Source organism: Myripristis murdjan, chromosome 24, assembly GCF_902150065.1.
Source record: "Myripristis murdjan chromosome 24, fMyrMur1.1, whole genome shotgun sequence".
NCBI lineage: Eukaryota > Metazoa > Chordata > Actinopteri > Holocentriformes > Holocentridae > Myripristis > Myripristis murdjan.
In genome coordinates, this window is record NC_044003.1 from 20596124 (window position 1) to 20611695 (window position 15572).

At 40.4% G+C, this 15572-nt stretch overlaps 1 protein-coding gene across 8 annotated transcripts in view; it reads left to right on the forward strand.

The window, feature by feature from the left end:
- The window catches only part of cdc42bpab (CDC42 binding protein kinase alpha (DMPK-like) b), a 93569-nt gene that overhangs the window by 56263 nt on the left and 21734 nt on the right, over positions 1 to 15572 (forward strand). For 2 of the 8 annotated variants that reach the window (XM_030046998.1, XM_030046996.1), the window contains exons 12-26: positions 223 to 345; positions 493 to 626; positions 1895 to 2016; positions 2921 to 3041; positions 3552 to 3662; positions 4019 to 4266; positions 4720 to 4734; positions 5830 to 5935; positions 7992 to 8116; positions 10136 to 10241; positions 10623 to 10771; positions 11152 to 11243; positions 12669 to 12745; positions 13143 to 13190; positions 14162 to 14200. In XM_030046998.1, coding sequence (XP_029902858.1) covers positions 223 to 345; positions 493 to 626; positions 1895 to 2016; positions 2921 to 3041; positions 3552 to 3662; positions 4019 to 4266; positions 4720 to 4734; positions 5830 to 5935; positions 7992 to 8116; positions 10136 to 10241; positions 10623 to 10771; positions 11152 to 11243; positions 12669 to 12745; positions 13143 to 13190; positions 14162 to 14200 — 1616 coding nt within the window. The remainder of the gene's footprint in view (positions 1 to 222; positions 346 to 492; positions 627 to 1894; positions 2017 to 2920; positions 3042 to 3551; positions 3663 to 4018; positions 4267 to 4719; positions 4735 to 5829; positions 5936 to 7991; positions 8117 to 10135; positions 10242 to 10622; positions 10772 to 11151; positions 11244 to 12668; positions 12746 to 13142; positions 13191 to 14161; positions 14201 to 15572) is intronic. The other 6 variants (XM_030047002.1, XM_030047001.1, XM_030046999.1 and 3 more) reach the window with 5 other exon arrangements.

The window sequence follows — 15572 nt, forward strand, 5'->3', positions numbered from 1 at the left end:
CTGCAAGGAGGTGCTCTGTGTATATTTACACAGAAACTCATGCATATATACATGTCCATGTACATAAAGATATGGATAAGTACCATATCTCAGCACACACACATCTATGTCTATATGTCTGTATTTATATCTATATATCTGTATCTATAGTGTGATTCTATGTTTTTTTCCTCTCACTGCAGTAAATTTCACTTAACAGTTGTCTGTAACTTGACTTCACAGAGTCGACCCAGACGGTGCAGGCACTGCAGCACCCGACAGGCGAGGGCCCACTTAGCACTAACAAGGAAGTGGAGATCAGGAGTTTGAAGAGTGAGATCGACATCCTCAAGAAACAGATCGCTGGTAAGTTATTCATTTCTGTTGTTCAGCTGATAGTGCTGAGAGATGACAATACAGCACAGCTTTTTGCCTGGCAAAGGAGGAAGTGAGGTGGTTCTGCAACATTTGTGGCTGAATTTAAAAGTGTATGTGTATATGTGTCTGTATCAGACTCAGGCCAGCTGGAGAAGCAGCTGGAGGATGTGACGTCGGCCCGCAGGGACCTGGAGGACTCATCCAAACACATCAGGAGTCTGGAGAAACAGATGAGGAGCCTCACACAGGAGAGGGATGACCTGCACAAGGTACTACCTGTGTTTGTGTGTCTTTAGTGTTTTCCTTACAGTCATTCAGTTGTGGTGGCCCCACCCAGCTGGAAATTTATCTCCACAGCCTGAAAAATGTGAATATAAAAAAGTGTATTGTTTAATGTTCTTGCTCAGCCTGCTCAAAGGAAGAAAAACAACAAAAAGAATTACAGAAAGACAGTAAATGATAAAAAAAAGTCTGAAGATATGCACACAAATTTCTTGTTGTTTTTGTTTGTGTCCAAGATATGTTCTTATTTTGCTAGTACTTACTGATTTCTGGGATTCACCAGTGTTTGCTTATTTTTGCTTTTTTCTTAGGTTAGAGAAAATTGGTAGAGAGCACTCTTGCCAAGATAAGGAAAGAACATAAAAATGCATTAAATTAATATCAGCTCTCAATCACATTTAGATTATTTTATGTTTTGCAGTAATTATAAGGATTAGATTATTAAATGCTCGGGTTGCACAATTGTTTTTTTTTTTTTTTTTTAATCTCCATTTTAATATCAAACTATTTTTATTTTCTTTCAAAAACTGTACATCCCTCTGCTGAGACAATTCACAATTTTTCCCCCCATCCCCCCCCATTCTTTAATGCCAGTACTAACACTCTGGAAAATCACATTTAAAAAAAAAAAAAAAAAAAAAAAAAAAAAGAGGGCGCCCCAGTGGCTCACCAGTAAACCGCACGCACCATGTACCAGGGCTTAGTCCCGATCACAGCAACCGGGGTTCGAATCCGACCTCAGGTCCTTTGCTGCACGTCATTCCCTCTTTCTCCCTTGACTTTCCTGTCTATCTCTACTGTGACTGTCAAATAAAAAAAAAAAAAAAATTATATACAGACACACACACACACATTTTTGGATGATTAAGAACATTTGGTGCATCTGGACTTCTGTTATTTTTCTCTTAACAGTAAGATAAGAGAAAATATATGAGACATTTAAGAGAATGTTGCTTAATCTGGCACATTGTGTCTTAAAAATATCCAAATAACAACCACCCTTGCACTCTAATCTACAACATTCATGTAGTTGATCATTGAATGGAGTCTCAGTGGGTGGGTCGAAATTAATTTTGGGATTTGGAGGTTTAGACATCACCTGCCTTAGAAGTCCAAATTACATGAGTAAAGCACATTGGAAAGCACGTTAACTGACTTTATTTAATCTTTTTAGATGATTTGTTGTTTTTTTTCCTTGGTCACTTTGTGAAACTCTTGGATAACTGTGTCCATACATCTTACCTTTTGTTGGCAGGACGTCATGGAGGCCAGTGAGAAGCTCAAGTCTCAGTCAAAGGAGCTGAAGGAAGCCCATAGCCAGAGAAAACTGGCTATGCAGGAGTTCTCTGAGCTCAACGAGAGACTCACAGACCTCAGGTAGCCTCACCTTGTAGATCCTCACAAGGGCTTCAGTCAGGGCCCCCTATTGATGATCACATTGTAGAACCATATCGGTTGGTTGGATGATTGGTTAACCACTGACAATGACAATTTGTAATACCTACATATAGGGCTCCATGGTGTGACCATTTCATTTGCATATGCCTGTAAAAATTCCTGTGTGCAAATGCATTAAAAGAAAAATAGGTGCACCTGTGCAAGTGACTACCGCCACTGATGCTGAGCAATAAATGTCATCATTACAGTGCTTCCCACAGACTAATTTATGATCACAATATCGTGACAGCAGCCAAAAAATAATTGGTTAGGCTATCAATTTATATCTCTTATAAATCTAATTTTAGATCTCTGTCATTGCATCATCTCCACTTCACGCCAGCAGCAGAAAAAGTTTTACAGCTGGCCTGAAAACAGTAGTTCCATCAATGTTTCCTTCATAATAGTTTAATCATTGCAAAAAAAAAAAAATGTTAATTTAAGGTGTATGATGCCTCAAAGTGTTCAATAAGACATTGTTTGGGACAATATCTCTGTGCTCTTTCTGTTCCCCCCAAAAAATTGATAAAAATAGAATGTATCACATAAAGACATGAATAAACTATGGCCTTCTAGCCATAACTTATTTGGGGGAGTCGCTTTTTGACAGGAATCAGTTATCGGCGCAGCAGAATTTATGTTGAAGAGATGCTATATCAGTAGGTCCTAGTCTATCCATTCCAAGTCTACACAGTTTGCTGTGAGCAGGCAGCTTAGGAGCACATGAGCTCCTAAGTTAAGATTTTTATTACTTTCTATTACTATTTTCATTTCACTGTTTCCCCCACTCTGTTTTCGTCACTTGTAAAATTCACCATCTTTACTGCCTGACCATCACACCCAGGTCAGCTAAGCAGCGCCTGGCTCGCCAGCTGCGTGACAAAGAGGAGGAGATGGAGAGCCAGACTCAGAAGGTGGAGGCTCTCCGCCTGGAGGTGCGAAAGGCCGAGAGGGCCAAGAAGGAGGTAGAGTAGATTCCCCGTGGTTGCTAGCTCACCCTGATGTGTCTGTGTTTGCTGGTTGGTGCACACTTCAAACTTTTACTGTTTTTTGTGTGTGGTGCTTAGATATTCTGTTCATAAAAATTTATGGAGTTCCATAAATATTTCTACAGTGTATTGGTAACACTTTTGCAGTGGCTTTATTCCAACATGTAAGCTTGCCACACATTGTGGAGATTTTAGAGTATTACTGTGTACAATATTCTGCATGGATTCAAACACATTTGAATTTACTGGAATAAAGTCATAATGTTGAGACAAAGTTATATAGATTTTATAAAACCACTTGATCAAATGTGTACGAGTATCGTTGCTACATGCTGTTTTTGTGTGGGTGTTTCCCTTCTGTAGATGTGTGAAATGGTGACTCCTTATGGGTACAGTGTTAGTATGTGCGCGAGAGTGAAAAATTGTGTAACATATGTTTGCATCTAGTTGCTGACATACGTGTGTGTATGTGTGTGTGTCCATCAGATGGAGGCGCAAGCAGAGGAGCAGGCAGCAGAGGCCCAGAAGGAGAGGAAGCTGAGGGAGCGCAATGAGCAGTATAGCAGACAGCTAGAGGAGGAGTTGGAAGGGCTTAAGGTAAGAGCTTGCAGGCAGAGACAGACACCCACACACACCCACACACACACACACACACACACACACATCTCCATCTACAGGGTTTCCACAAGTCCTTTAAAATGTTCAAAAATCTTAAAGTAAATGGAATCATTTTAAGACCTTTAAATTTAAATAAAAACTGTTATTAGATGTCTTAGTTTTCTCATAATCCAATGACACATTTCCTGTTGGTGCATCCTGTTGTTGTTAATAGTGTTTCTTTCCATTTCCCTCTGCCCATCTCTCCCTCCCATCTTTCACTTCTTCACTTTCTAAATTGCTGCATCTTTTCTCTCCCTCCTTCATCACTACCACCAAACTTCACCAACCTCCAGCTGAAGCAGGCCGGCCCTTCCACCTCCCTGTCCTCGGCAGAGCAGTCCCAGGAAGTGGGGCGCCTGCGTGGAGACCTGGAGAAGAAGACGCTGCTGTACGAGGAGGAGCTGGCACGCAGGGAGGGACAGCACAGCACAGAGTTAAAGGCCCTGCGCAAAGAGCTGCGGGATGCTGAGGGCCAGCACCTTGCCCTGCAGAAAGAGATCCTGATGCTCAAGGACAAGCTGGAGAAGACTCGCCGAGAGAGGTATCACCTTTTGTTTTATTTTACTCAATTTCTTTTTTTTTTTTTTTGACTTTTTTTATGTAATGTAATTCATTTGTTTGGATTTATTTATTTAGGCTAGTTTGTAACAGTTTTTTATCTTAATAATTGTGATAGTGTTTTTTGCATGCAAAAAGTTTAGTGGTGTTGTGGTACCAGTGGGGTGTTACAGCAATGTGAGCATGTTTTATAAGCACATTCTTTGTCTGTGTACATGTAAGACGTAGCTGCATTATGCATTACACCTTAGGAAGAACCCATATCCACACCATGTATATCCTCTATCTGTAGCATCAGTGGTCAGGGGGATTGTCTTCAACTTAAGGTCAAACTGAGCTTGATTTACATAATTTACAGTCTAAGATATAATGTAATGCATAATATCATAAGGCATTTCAACAGTTATGACTTTTTGTCCTTCATTTTCTCCCTCAGTGATGGTTGCATGAGGTAATTATGGCTACATTAAGAATAGCTCAATCCCCTGTCTAGTATACATATGTAACAGTTGTAAATTCCTGCTTCTTTTAAATAATTCCCTATACTGATTGCCAGTATGGAATAGAGTTACATTTTCCCGAACCCAGCTAGAAGTAGCTATGCACCCTAATAGTTTTTTATACATGCAATTGACACACGTTTTGCTGCGATTGCCAAAAAGAAATTAAAAACTAAAAAAAAAAAATAACATAATGTAACATGTGAAAAGTATAATTCCAAAATTACTTTGCACTGCTGATAAATAAAATAAGTCAATAAATAAATGAAGTATGTAAAATCTTATTAAATGGTAACTAGTTTGAAAACCAGGAAGTTGAACATAGTTAGCCTCCTGAATTGTTTTTTTATTTGTTTGTGCTCACCCAGCATGGGGATCCCCAATTTTAAACACTATGTGAACTCATAAAACCTACCTACAGCAACTTTTAGTGTTTATTGTGAGTGCACAAGTATGTACATCTGAATGTTACAGTATATTACTGCACACACAAACATTGATGAAAACATCTAAGGTCAAAAGAGTGAAGGAATTATTAGAAAACCCTTTGTTAACATGTGCTAACTCAGAAATGAAATATTAAGAAATAAAAATAAACTGTTCTTTTTTTTTTTTTTTTTTTTTTAGCGGGGACCCCTTGGGAACTACTCATGGGCAGCAGACCCTATTTTGAGAACCGCTGGTCTAATCAAATTTTAATGAAATCTTGTTTTTGAGTGGAAAGCCTCAAAGCTTTGTTTTTGTACCCTCTAGCCTAGCCTCTCCCTGGTGTTACTGACATATTATTTTTGCTAGTTTCTAATTCATTTTTATGCACACTGGAGTATCACATTCTAACTGCTTTAATGTGTTTGGGTTGAACAAAGTGTACCTGGTCATAGTCTCAAGCCTTTCATTTCGGTTTTAAAACACTGTGGACCTTAATGGCTGGGGTCATGGCTTCAGGAATGGATATTAATTTTATAGAAGATCCTCATATATATACATAAAACACAAATGTGTGTGTGTGTGTGTGTGTGTGTGTGTGTGTAATATCTCCCTCCCAGCCAAAGTGAGCGTGAAGAGTTTGAGACAGAGTACAAGCAGAAGTATGAGAGAGAGAGACTACTACTCACTGAAGACAATAAAAAACTATCCAGTGAACTGGATAAGGTAAGATATTTATTACATATACACTCACTTAGAGACCTGTGTCATAAATCACCCCTGACATATGAAATGTAAACATCCAATGAAACAAACACAGCTACACATTAGCATTTCAGCTTGTCATGAACGTGTAACACAAAGTATGAAAGGAGCCTGAACACCTCGGGTTTCCCTTGCTTGTGTTTTTTTTCCCCTATCTAACTTTCTCAACTTTCTCTTCCCTCGCCCTTTTCAAAATCTTTCTTGCTCTCTTTCAAACACTCACACACTCAGACATATACACTGAAGACCACAATTCCCTAACCCCAGGTAACCCTCCTCTCAGTTGTCCCAAACTCTTTCATCACATTCCTCCATCCACCCCCTCTCTCCCAGCAAGGCCAAAGAAATCACCGCTCAGTTTCCCTGTTAAAAACACCCTGTAGCCTCCTACACTCTGATGGAATGGCTCTCTGGATTACGCTCTATTGACTTTGGAAAGGGGCAAAAAATGAGAATGGGTACTTGGAAATTGAAAGTAAGAGGCTCCCAACTCAAATAATGTCTTAAGAAGGGGGACGCGTTTTGACATATGGAGTAAAAAGCCCAAGTATTTGTTGTTTTTTTTGGTCTGCAACTGGTGAACAAAGAAAACGTCTGGGTGAAATATAGTTGACATGTGGATGGGGGCACCAATGGAATGATAGCACTTAAAACTTAAGTCGTGTAATCTATTATTCTGCAATTTCAGACACTGAAAAACAATCCTTTTAAAAGCTAAAACACTCGGAGAAAATTAAGTCTGTCAGCTTACTATTTTTTTTCATGAATGAGCTTTGTGCAAAAGAGTACTTGAATGCATTCGCTTTCTTGAAAAATATGGCTGTTTGACTTGCTTTATCTTACAAGGGAGGCGTCCACTTTTGATGCCTAATGTGCCTGGCTGCAGAATTTAATCCATGTCAACTAGATCAGCTCTATTAAAACCATATTCAAATGTAATTCCTTGTCTTTTTGTAGTTTGTGTAACAAAGATTGGTCTGGCCAGCATTCTTGGGTTTTACTTTTTACTGTTGACCCTTTTATAAATCAAGAAAGAGTAGAGAGAATTAAGTAGAAGTGAGGAGGACGGACCAAAGTAATAAAGAAAAGAAAGAGATCAGGCTGTGAAAATTTAAGCGCAGTGTCACTTGTGTGGACTGGCCTCTTTTACTAATTTCCTAGCCAACTAGCTTTTTAAATTTTTTTTTTTTAAGAATAGAACAGGGCACTCAGCTATCGTTTATCTACTTTAACCGGCAGGTAGAGCAAGCCATCTTATTAGGCACAGCCATGATTTACTAGCATTCACTTGATTCCTGGTGGTCGTTTCCAAACCAGAAGGGCTGTGTGGTTCCAGGTGCAAATCTGAACCAGATCTGGGCATGGAATGGATAAATCTAAAACAGAATTCATTTGGTAGCACATCCCACATTTTTCTATAAGTCAGTCCTGTCCAAAAATAAGTTAAATACTTGAAAAAAGAAACACTTGATTTATTTCATTGTGCAAGCAATGTTTCCACTGTTGAGGTTGTTAAAATGTCCGCAGTGATAAATCAAGTGCACTCTAAGTAGTTAAAATACTCCAAACCATGCTGAACTTTGTTTCTCTTCAGGTTTGGTGTCTTTTTGTTCCATTTAGCAGTCTATGACTGCTGTCACACTTCACTGTTATTATGTTTTATCATATGGACCAATTCACCACTGGGAAACTGCCAGGTGGACAATTACAAAGAGTGGCATGCTCTATGTCAGAGGTTAACCTCTCTTGGAGCAGTCTTATATTATGACCTTGAGTCTTCTTGCAGACACTCCACAATGTTTTATTTTTCAATGCATCCAATGATTTAAATAAAAAGTAACAGGAAAACAATATGAAAGCACTTTCTTACTTGATACCAAAATATGGCCATGAGGGGAGTTATTAAGCAAACATCAGCACACTTTGCAACAGTGAATAAGGTCACCATTGTTGTTACATCCTGACATATGCTAAACCCTTCACTGTCCTCATTGCATGTCTGTGCTTGTTCCTGTAGCTGACGAACATGTTTGAAAAGGTGAGCAGCACCAACAGGCAGCTGGAGGAAGAGATGAGGGAGTTGGCTGACAAGAAGGAGAGTGTAGCCCACTGGGAGGCCCAGATCACAGAGATCATCCAGTGGTGAGAAACACACACACACACACACACACATACACATGTGATGTGTATGCAGGCATCCAGATTTTTCTATACTCAGAGACAGTGATACAAACTCAAAAGGAACATACGTACCAACTTTCAATATACGACTGACAGACACCCATTATGCTTGTGATGGGATGTCTACTTTTCAAAATTCTCTTTTTGTACATGAAACATATGGGGGACCAAAACACCAAAAATGTCTGCACACATTATTTTTTGTACAGACCTAATTGAAGTAGAGGTGACAGTGTATATAGTGACAAGTGAAAGTCACATGACAGGGCAATGCCTCCTACAAATACAATAAGGAAATTAAACAAGTTTTCCGGCTCTTCATTGGTCCATATAACCCCTTCTATACACAAAATTATGTTATTACACAAAATTACTGTGTACAAGAAATAAAAGCCTGTACAAATGTATGTGACAAACACAGACATTTTTGGAGTCATAATAAGCGGTGCATTGGGGAATTTCAGTATATGCTCTTAGGCCAACCAAGAGCCCAGCATGGAGGAAATATGGTGTGCTGACTAGTAGAGGTGAAGAAAGCATGCATCTATGTTGGTGTGTTGTGCTATCACATATTAGGAAGAAGCTTGGTGACTTTCTAGCTGTAATTTTGAAATTATTGTAGTTTTACTCATTCTTGCGTCCTCCCACCCCCAGCCTTCCACCTGAACACAAAGAGTGTTGGCATTCTTGTTTAACCATCATTAGTCCATGAAAAAAAACAACTGAGCTGGCATGCTGTTTTTCAGCAACAGCCACACTCACAAATATAAACTGTCATGCATGGACAGGAAGGAAGAATGCTTCTTAATCACTTTCCCTGCACACTTTCATAGACACACACACACACTGTCACATGCCTCCATGATGTCTAGGCGTGTGTTGGGTTCTGCCATATAGTATGACTGCAGCAATTTCCACATACCTCTGAAGATCATAGAGCTACTTGACCCCCCCCAAGTCTTCTCAGATCACTTCCCATTGCAGCTGACACTTCGCCAGCTGCTTGGCTTCCCTCTGTTGGACAAGCCTTCAGTCTTCACATAGTACACATACCACACACACACACACGTGCACACACACACACACACACACACACACGCACACACAAATTCCAAACATGCACACACAATTTAGGGCCTGGAATGTCCTTCTAGAAGAATTCATTGGTTGTTGTTGTTGCCCCCTGGCTGTCACACTCTGCTACTGCAGTGGAGAAATCAGGGAATGAATTAGAGATGGCTGTTTGCAGCCCCTTAGTGGGAGAAAATAATGTTATCCTCATAATAGGCAGTTTTGTTTTTGGTCTGTACAATGTTGGAGTGTGAGGCTTTCAGGGGCCAGAAACTACTGTTGTTTACTTCAGATTGTATGTGTTAGTGTGTTTGTATGTTTGAGGTTTTGTGAACATGAGTTTGTGGTTTCATCATATACCGTTCTCAGTCTCAGAGCTGTCTCAGAGCTGCCTGCAGGTCTAGATGTGTAAGTGTTCATGTGTTGTCTGTGAAATTAATGACATGGAAGTGGTAATTACGTCACCCAAAGGTGTAATGTTGGCTTAAAGGCAGTGTTAATGTAATGTGTGTGTTGTGGTGTTTTTCATTTGTCCTTCTGTCAGGACATTTGTAGAAATATGAAGAACATTTTACAACCTTCATCCTCTCTTTAAAGAGGGGACATTTTGCAGCTACGGTCAGAATTGCGGTTGCAGCAGCATAAAGGTTAGAGGTGATCCCAGAGTTCAAATAAAAATGAAAAAAAAAAAAAAAAAAACAACACACTAATTTCCCCACAAACTGAGACCTTTGAGATTTTCTTGAGCAAAGCATTCAGCCCACAAGCTGACAGTGGAACTGCTTCGTGGCCAACAGTAGAACGTTGTGTTAAGTTGTATGTTACTCTTTTAGTGTTTAATGTTAAGGTTTGATATGAACATTAATGTTTTCACAAGTATAACAGTGCAAATGTATGTGTGTGTTGCAGGGTGAGTGATGAAAAGGATGCAAGGGGCTACCTGCAGGCTCTGGCCACTAAGATGACAGAAGAGCTGGAGGGACTCAGAAACACTAGTCTGGGAGCACGGGCCACGGTGAGACACAAACACACACATGCGCACATGCAAAATATTTCTTTTGGGCCACACTAGTATAAAATCCTAGACATGTTTAATCTCAGTGATTTGTTGGACAAAATTACTTTATTGTACTCTTTCGCCTCTGTTATCAACACCTCAACTCAAACACGGTTTTTATGTTTGATTGATGATTAATAATGTGACCTTAGTTTGCTTTTTTTACATTTTGCACTTATGTATTTGAAAATCTTAATTGTACAACATATGCATCCCTATTGTTGCACAAAACCTGATAATTCACTCCTCTGACTTGTCATCTACTCTCTTTTATTTCCTTTTCCCTCTTCCATCTGTTGATCATTCACTAACTTGTATTTTTCTTTCTCTGTGTCCCAGGACATGCCATGGAAGATGCGACGCTTTGCCAAGTTGGACATGTCGGCCCGCCTGGAGCTGCAGTCGGCTTTAGACGCTGAGATCAGGGCCAAGCAGAGCATCCAGGATGAACTGAACAAAGTCAAGGCCAACAACATATCCACAGAGTGGTATGGACACTTTTCAAGAACTGTTATAAATCCTACAAGTTGCATATCTGTGTCTTCACTTTTTTGGCAGGTTTTTTTTTTGTTTTTGTGGTGTAGAAAATTTTGATCTTACAGTAGCCTTTTGGAGAAATTGCTCAGCACTTTTAGGAGTTTTCTTTGTTTTCTTTACAAAATAAACACAACTTTAATAAAAACAAGACAAGTTTGTGAAAATTGCAGTCATAGTTATTTTTTGGTCTGTCTGGTACCAGTGTGGCAGTCCTTCAAAACTACAACCCCAGACTTTTGGACAATATCCTTTACGTTCATTGTCTCTCTCTCTCTCTCTCTCTCTCTCTCTCTCTCTCTCTCTCTCTCTCTCTCTCTCTCTGACCTACCAGTAAACTGCAGGAGATGGAGAATAAGAACCAGGATCTCCTGGCTGAGATCGACAGGCTGAAGAAAGAGACGGAGGAGCTGCGGCTACGCAGAGGTGAGACTGAAAGTGGTCTTTGTGTTTTCACTCCAGTCACTAGAAGTAAGTAACCATCTGGTAACCGGTTGTTCTGTGAGACACTCATACATGGATTTAGTTGTAATGTTCAGTCTGTGGCTGCTACACTGCTAATACCAGGCTGACACAGAACAAAGGAGCTTTTACTATCACTATCAGTGAAATAGTTTCACACATGCCGGTCTGAGAATACATCAGAAATACAAGATTTCATGCCATTAAAAATATCTTTGAGGGCCCACTCACATTGGCAAGATTGAGCCCGTATCGTGCTAAAGCCAAAATCCCCCCCTCCCCAGTCCCTGGCTGGCCTGCACTCACATTACCTTTTTCCCAAACGCGCCCAAGCACGATTGCCCCCGGTGTGCACGTCATCACATTGAAATACGACAACAGGCATGGCCCGACGTCATTATAAATCAATGTAGTTCAAATACATCATGTCTTCCTTTTAACTAAAAAACGTTTTTGGTCCTTTTAATCAGACATGGGATGTTTATTTACCTTGACAGTTTCGGAGGTAACTTCCTCCTTCTTCAGAAAGGTCCAACTGACAGCCGGAGCGGCACCTGTCAGATCCGGCAGACCGGGTGACTGGGTGGCCGCACACCACGCGGTGCCGCGGCCAGTGCCGGCCGGTGCCGACGCGGTGCCGGCCAGCACCAGGTCTGCCGGATCTCCGCACACAGACTGCTGTACTTTCATTATAAACCGACTTTTGTTTATACGCGGTTGCAGCAGCACAACGGACAATGACACAGACAACATGGTTGATTATTGATTGCGCAACGTGGCCATTCGCCGGTAATCGCGCTGCGCACATTAAACAGTTTTGCAGAGGCAGGAGGAAAGTTGCATGATTTACATCCGCGCACTGCGTGCGTGACCGTGCATGTGCTCGTGTATGCGCCCGTACCGCGCTGAAGCACACCCCTTCCAACCGTGCCAGAGCGGGGGAAGTGTACTGTATTCAAGCACGATACGGAGCGATCACACTGGTCAAAGAATCCGGATTTTAAGGGCAATCGTGCTTGGGCGCGGATCAAACTTGCCAGTGTGAGTGGCCTCTGAATGTTACCATTGTTTGCATTTACACTGGCCCTCCTTATTGAATGGGCATTGTATGGTATGAAACTTAATGTTGACTGCTCTTGAATAAGATTTATTGTAAACGACTGTAAACGACTTTTATATTGCACCCAGCGTCCAAAATCAGGAAATTGACACCCCTGCTTTAGAAATATAGCCATGTATCAGGTACATGGAAATTTATTGTTGCTTTGGTCATATGAAACAGCCCTGCTTCCTGGAAATAATCCTGTGACCCGTTAAGTTTAAGAAACCCTTTGAAGTTTTAATATCACCGACTTTACCATGGTTGTATTGTTTGTTCTGTGTCTGTAGGTGTCAAGCACCAGGATTCCCAGAATTCCTTCTTGGCTTTCCTCAATGCCCCCACCTCAGCCCTTGACCAGTTTGATGTAAGTAGCCATCTACTGACGCTTAAACACTTCAAAACAAATAATACAGGACTCTGATTTTGGATTATTTGAAGTTAGCACCTGTTTTTCAGTCTGTCTCCAAACAAGCCAGGAGTTTCTCAGAGCACAAACCCCAAGATCCCCAATCATGTAAAACCACTTGATTCTTTGAAAGCGAGTAAATCAGCAGGAACCCCATGGTCTTTTTAATTTTCCTAAATCTCTTATATTTTTCAGTTCTTCCATCATTACCAGAGCTGTGCTTTTTTAACTTCTATCACTGTATTGTTTCTCCATGCTTATATCATTTTTATTCACATGAATTATTCAAATGAGTATTTTTGTTGTGTCTTTTTTTTTTATATTTTCCCCTTGCTTTCATTCTCTGGTACATCAGGACTCTTATTCCTCATCCTCATCCTCTTTAATTGAGTTTTGGGAAGACGTAAGTTTCTCTTGGCTAGGCAGAGGTCTGTGTCTGTGACAGTAGCTCTAGTTATATGCTGGAGGAGGTCTGTGAGCCCATTTACTAGCTGAGAGAAGATAGATCTGCGTGAACACACTACATATATGGTCCAGTGTGTGTGTGTGTGGGTGTGTGAAGAGCAGAGTTACTGGGAAAAAAAGTGTATCTTGACAAGTCATAAGTCAGACTTAAAAAGTGGAAAGCAAATGCCAGTGTGGGGATACAATTTCACTTGCTCCAAATGCAAATCAACTTGGTTCAAGGCTTACTTAATTTCTTATCAAATATCAAAATTTAATTATCTTAATACTAGTGGTATGATCTGCCTTGTTTCAAGATATTGCATCAGCCACATTGCAGGCAAGTAAAATTATCTCACCTGACTGAAGTGTTTTAAACTGCTTTAATAACAAATGTAGTTGAGTGTGAATACTAAGATCAGAAGAATACTATTCGCAAAGACTAAATGGCTTGTTAATGGATATTTTTTTTGCAGTGTGCTGCTCTTGTGCTTTAGCATGAGGATGCTAGCCAGTACCCATTTTCATAGGCTAGTGAGCTACTGTAAAACACCCTGCCTCAGCTCTCTAGCACCAGGGCTTGGCTTCAAAACCACAGACAGACTCAATATACGTGATGTAAATCTTTCACCCATCCATTCATATCAACTGCCAGAAAGATAACTTGTGTAGCTTCTGTGCTCCCAGATGTTTCCTCCCTATCACCATGTGTATTCCTGTGAGTCATCATCAACCATCCAAACTCTTCTTCAGTTCAAACCCTTGTGGGCATACAGTACCGCCATTTAATGACAACTTATGTTACCATTTAAATATTTATCTTTTTCATTCTGTCTCAGTGTTTGTTTTCAGCTTTGTCAGACAGCCTTTCTGATGTTCACTCATCTCTTTGTCTCTGCCACTCTCTGCCTCTTGTCTCTCCCACTGAAGCGCTCGCCATCCGTTGGCCCAGCTAGCAAAGGCAGACGTGTAAGCACCATCACTGTGCTCTGTGATCGCTGTCATCTAGCCCCAAACTGTTGTGCTGTCTTGTCTTTGTCGCATGGATATTTAATATGTACATGTGTGTCAAGGTCTGTGTATGTTTCTGTGTGGCTGTCTGGTTGCATGTTAGTGGCTTTGGAGAAAAGGTTTCCTGCTTTATTAATGGGAGTGAAGTCAAAGGTATCAATGTTTTCTGACTATGTATATTTTTGCTTTTGATTGCATGGGAAACTGGTGTGTGTGTGTGTGTCTGTGTGTGTTGCTTTGTCCTCCTACAGTGTGTGTGCTTGCATTGGTGTCGGTGTGTGTCTTCTTCTGACTCCTCAGTTTAGCTTTGTGAATGGCCCTGCTGCATGGTGTATGGCGCACACTTGCGGTGTCTCAAATTAGCATGGTCAGTAAGCTATGATGTGTTCCCTGTGTTTAGATACATGGTGTACAATAAAGTTGTGGCCTGTTTTCCAACATGGCTTTCAACGTCCAGTGGATGAGGTCACATATCTTGCCCACAAATTCTATTGAGTCTTTTTTTCCCCATGTGCTGTCTGTTTAGGGGTGGGTATCGTTAGGATTTTAGTGATTCCATTGCCATTTTTATTCTTATTGATGTGATTCTTTACCAATTTCCCAATCAATTATTCTTGTAAAAATTGTTGGATAGAAGACTATATACAGATTTAGTGAAGTCAACTTTGTTTTATTGCTCAAGAAAGGTATTGTTGTGTTTCTAGTCTCAGAATTACTTTTCAAAACAGCTAAGACAAATTTGGCACATTACACATTAATGACTTATTTGAGAGAACACATTGCAAGAACAAGTGAAAAAATAGTAACTGGATTCATGTTTGTATTTAACTTTTGATAGGGTCCTTCAAGTGTGCTGTACCTGTAATTGCAGTATTTCTGACAGCATTTGAAGGCAGCATCTGCTTGCTATTGTTGTGAATGTTGGCAAGGTGCAGATCAAACACAAAAACATCAAGGAGGTAATGAGGAAAAAATTAGGTTTTCAGCATCCATAGTGCAATCATTTGGCTTCAAAACACTTGGATTACTCTGCACAAGTGGTAGAGTAATTTTATGGCCTTTTTTTTTTCTTTTTTGTAACAGTTTCCAGTAACTTTAGATTTTGAGGAAGGATGTGCTGCCAGACTTGCTATATTTTACTGTACAGGAACATAAACTTTGCAGGTGTTTAAACTGAAAGTTAGTGATGTATCCACCCCTGACATCAAATTAGGTCACTGTTTTCAATTGACAGCCTGCCAAAAGAGTCAAAAATGTTGCACAGCTACTCAGGAAGCATCCAGCTGTTCAACATTCTCAATGACGTAGAGGTATCACTGGTCCAGTGGCT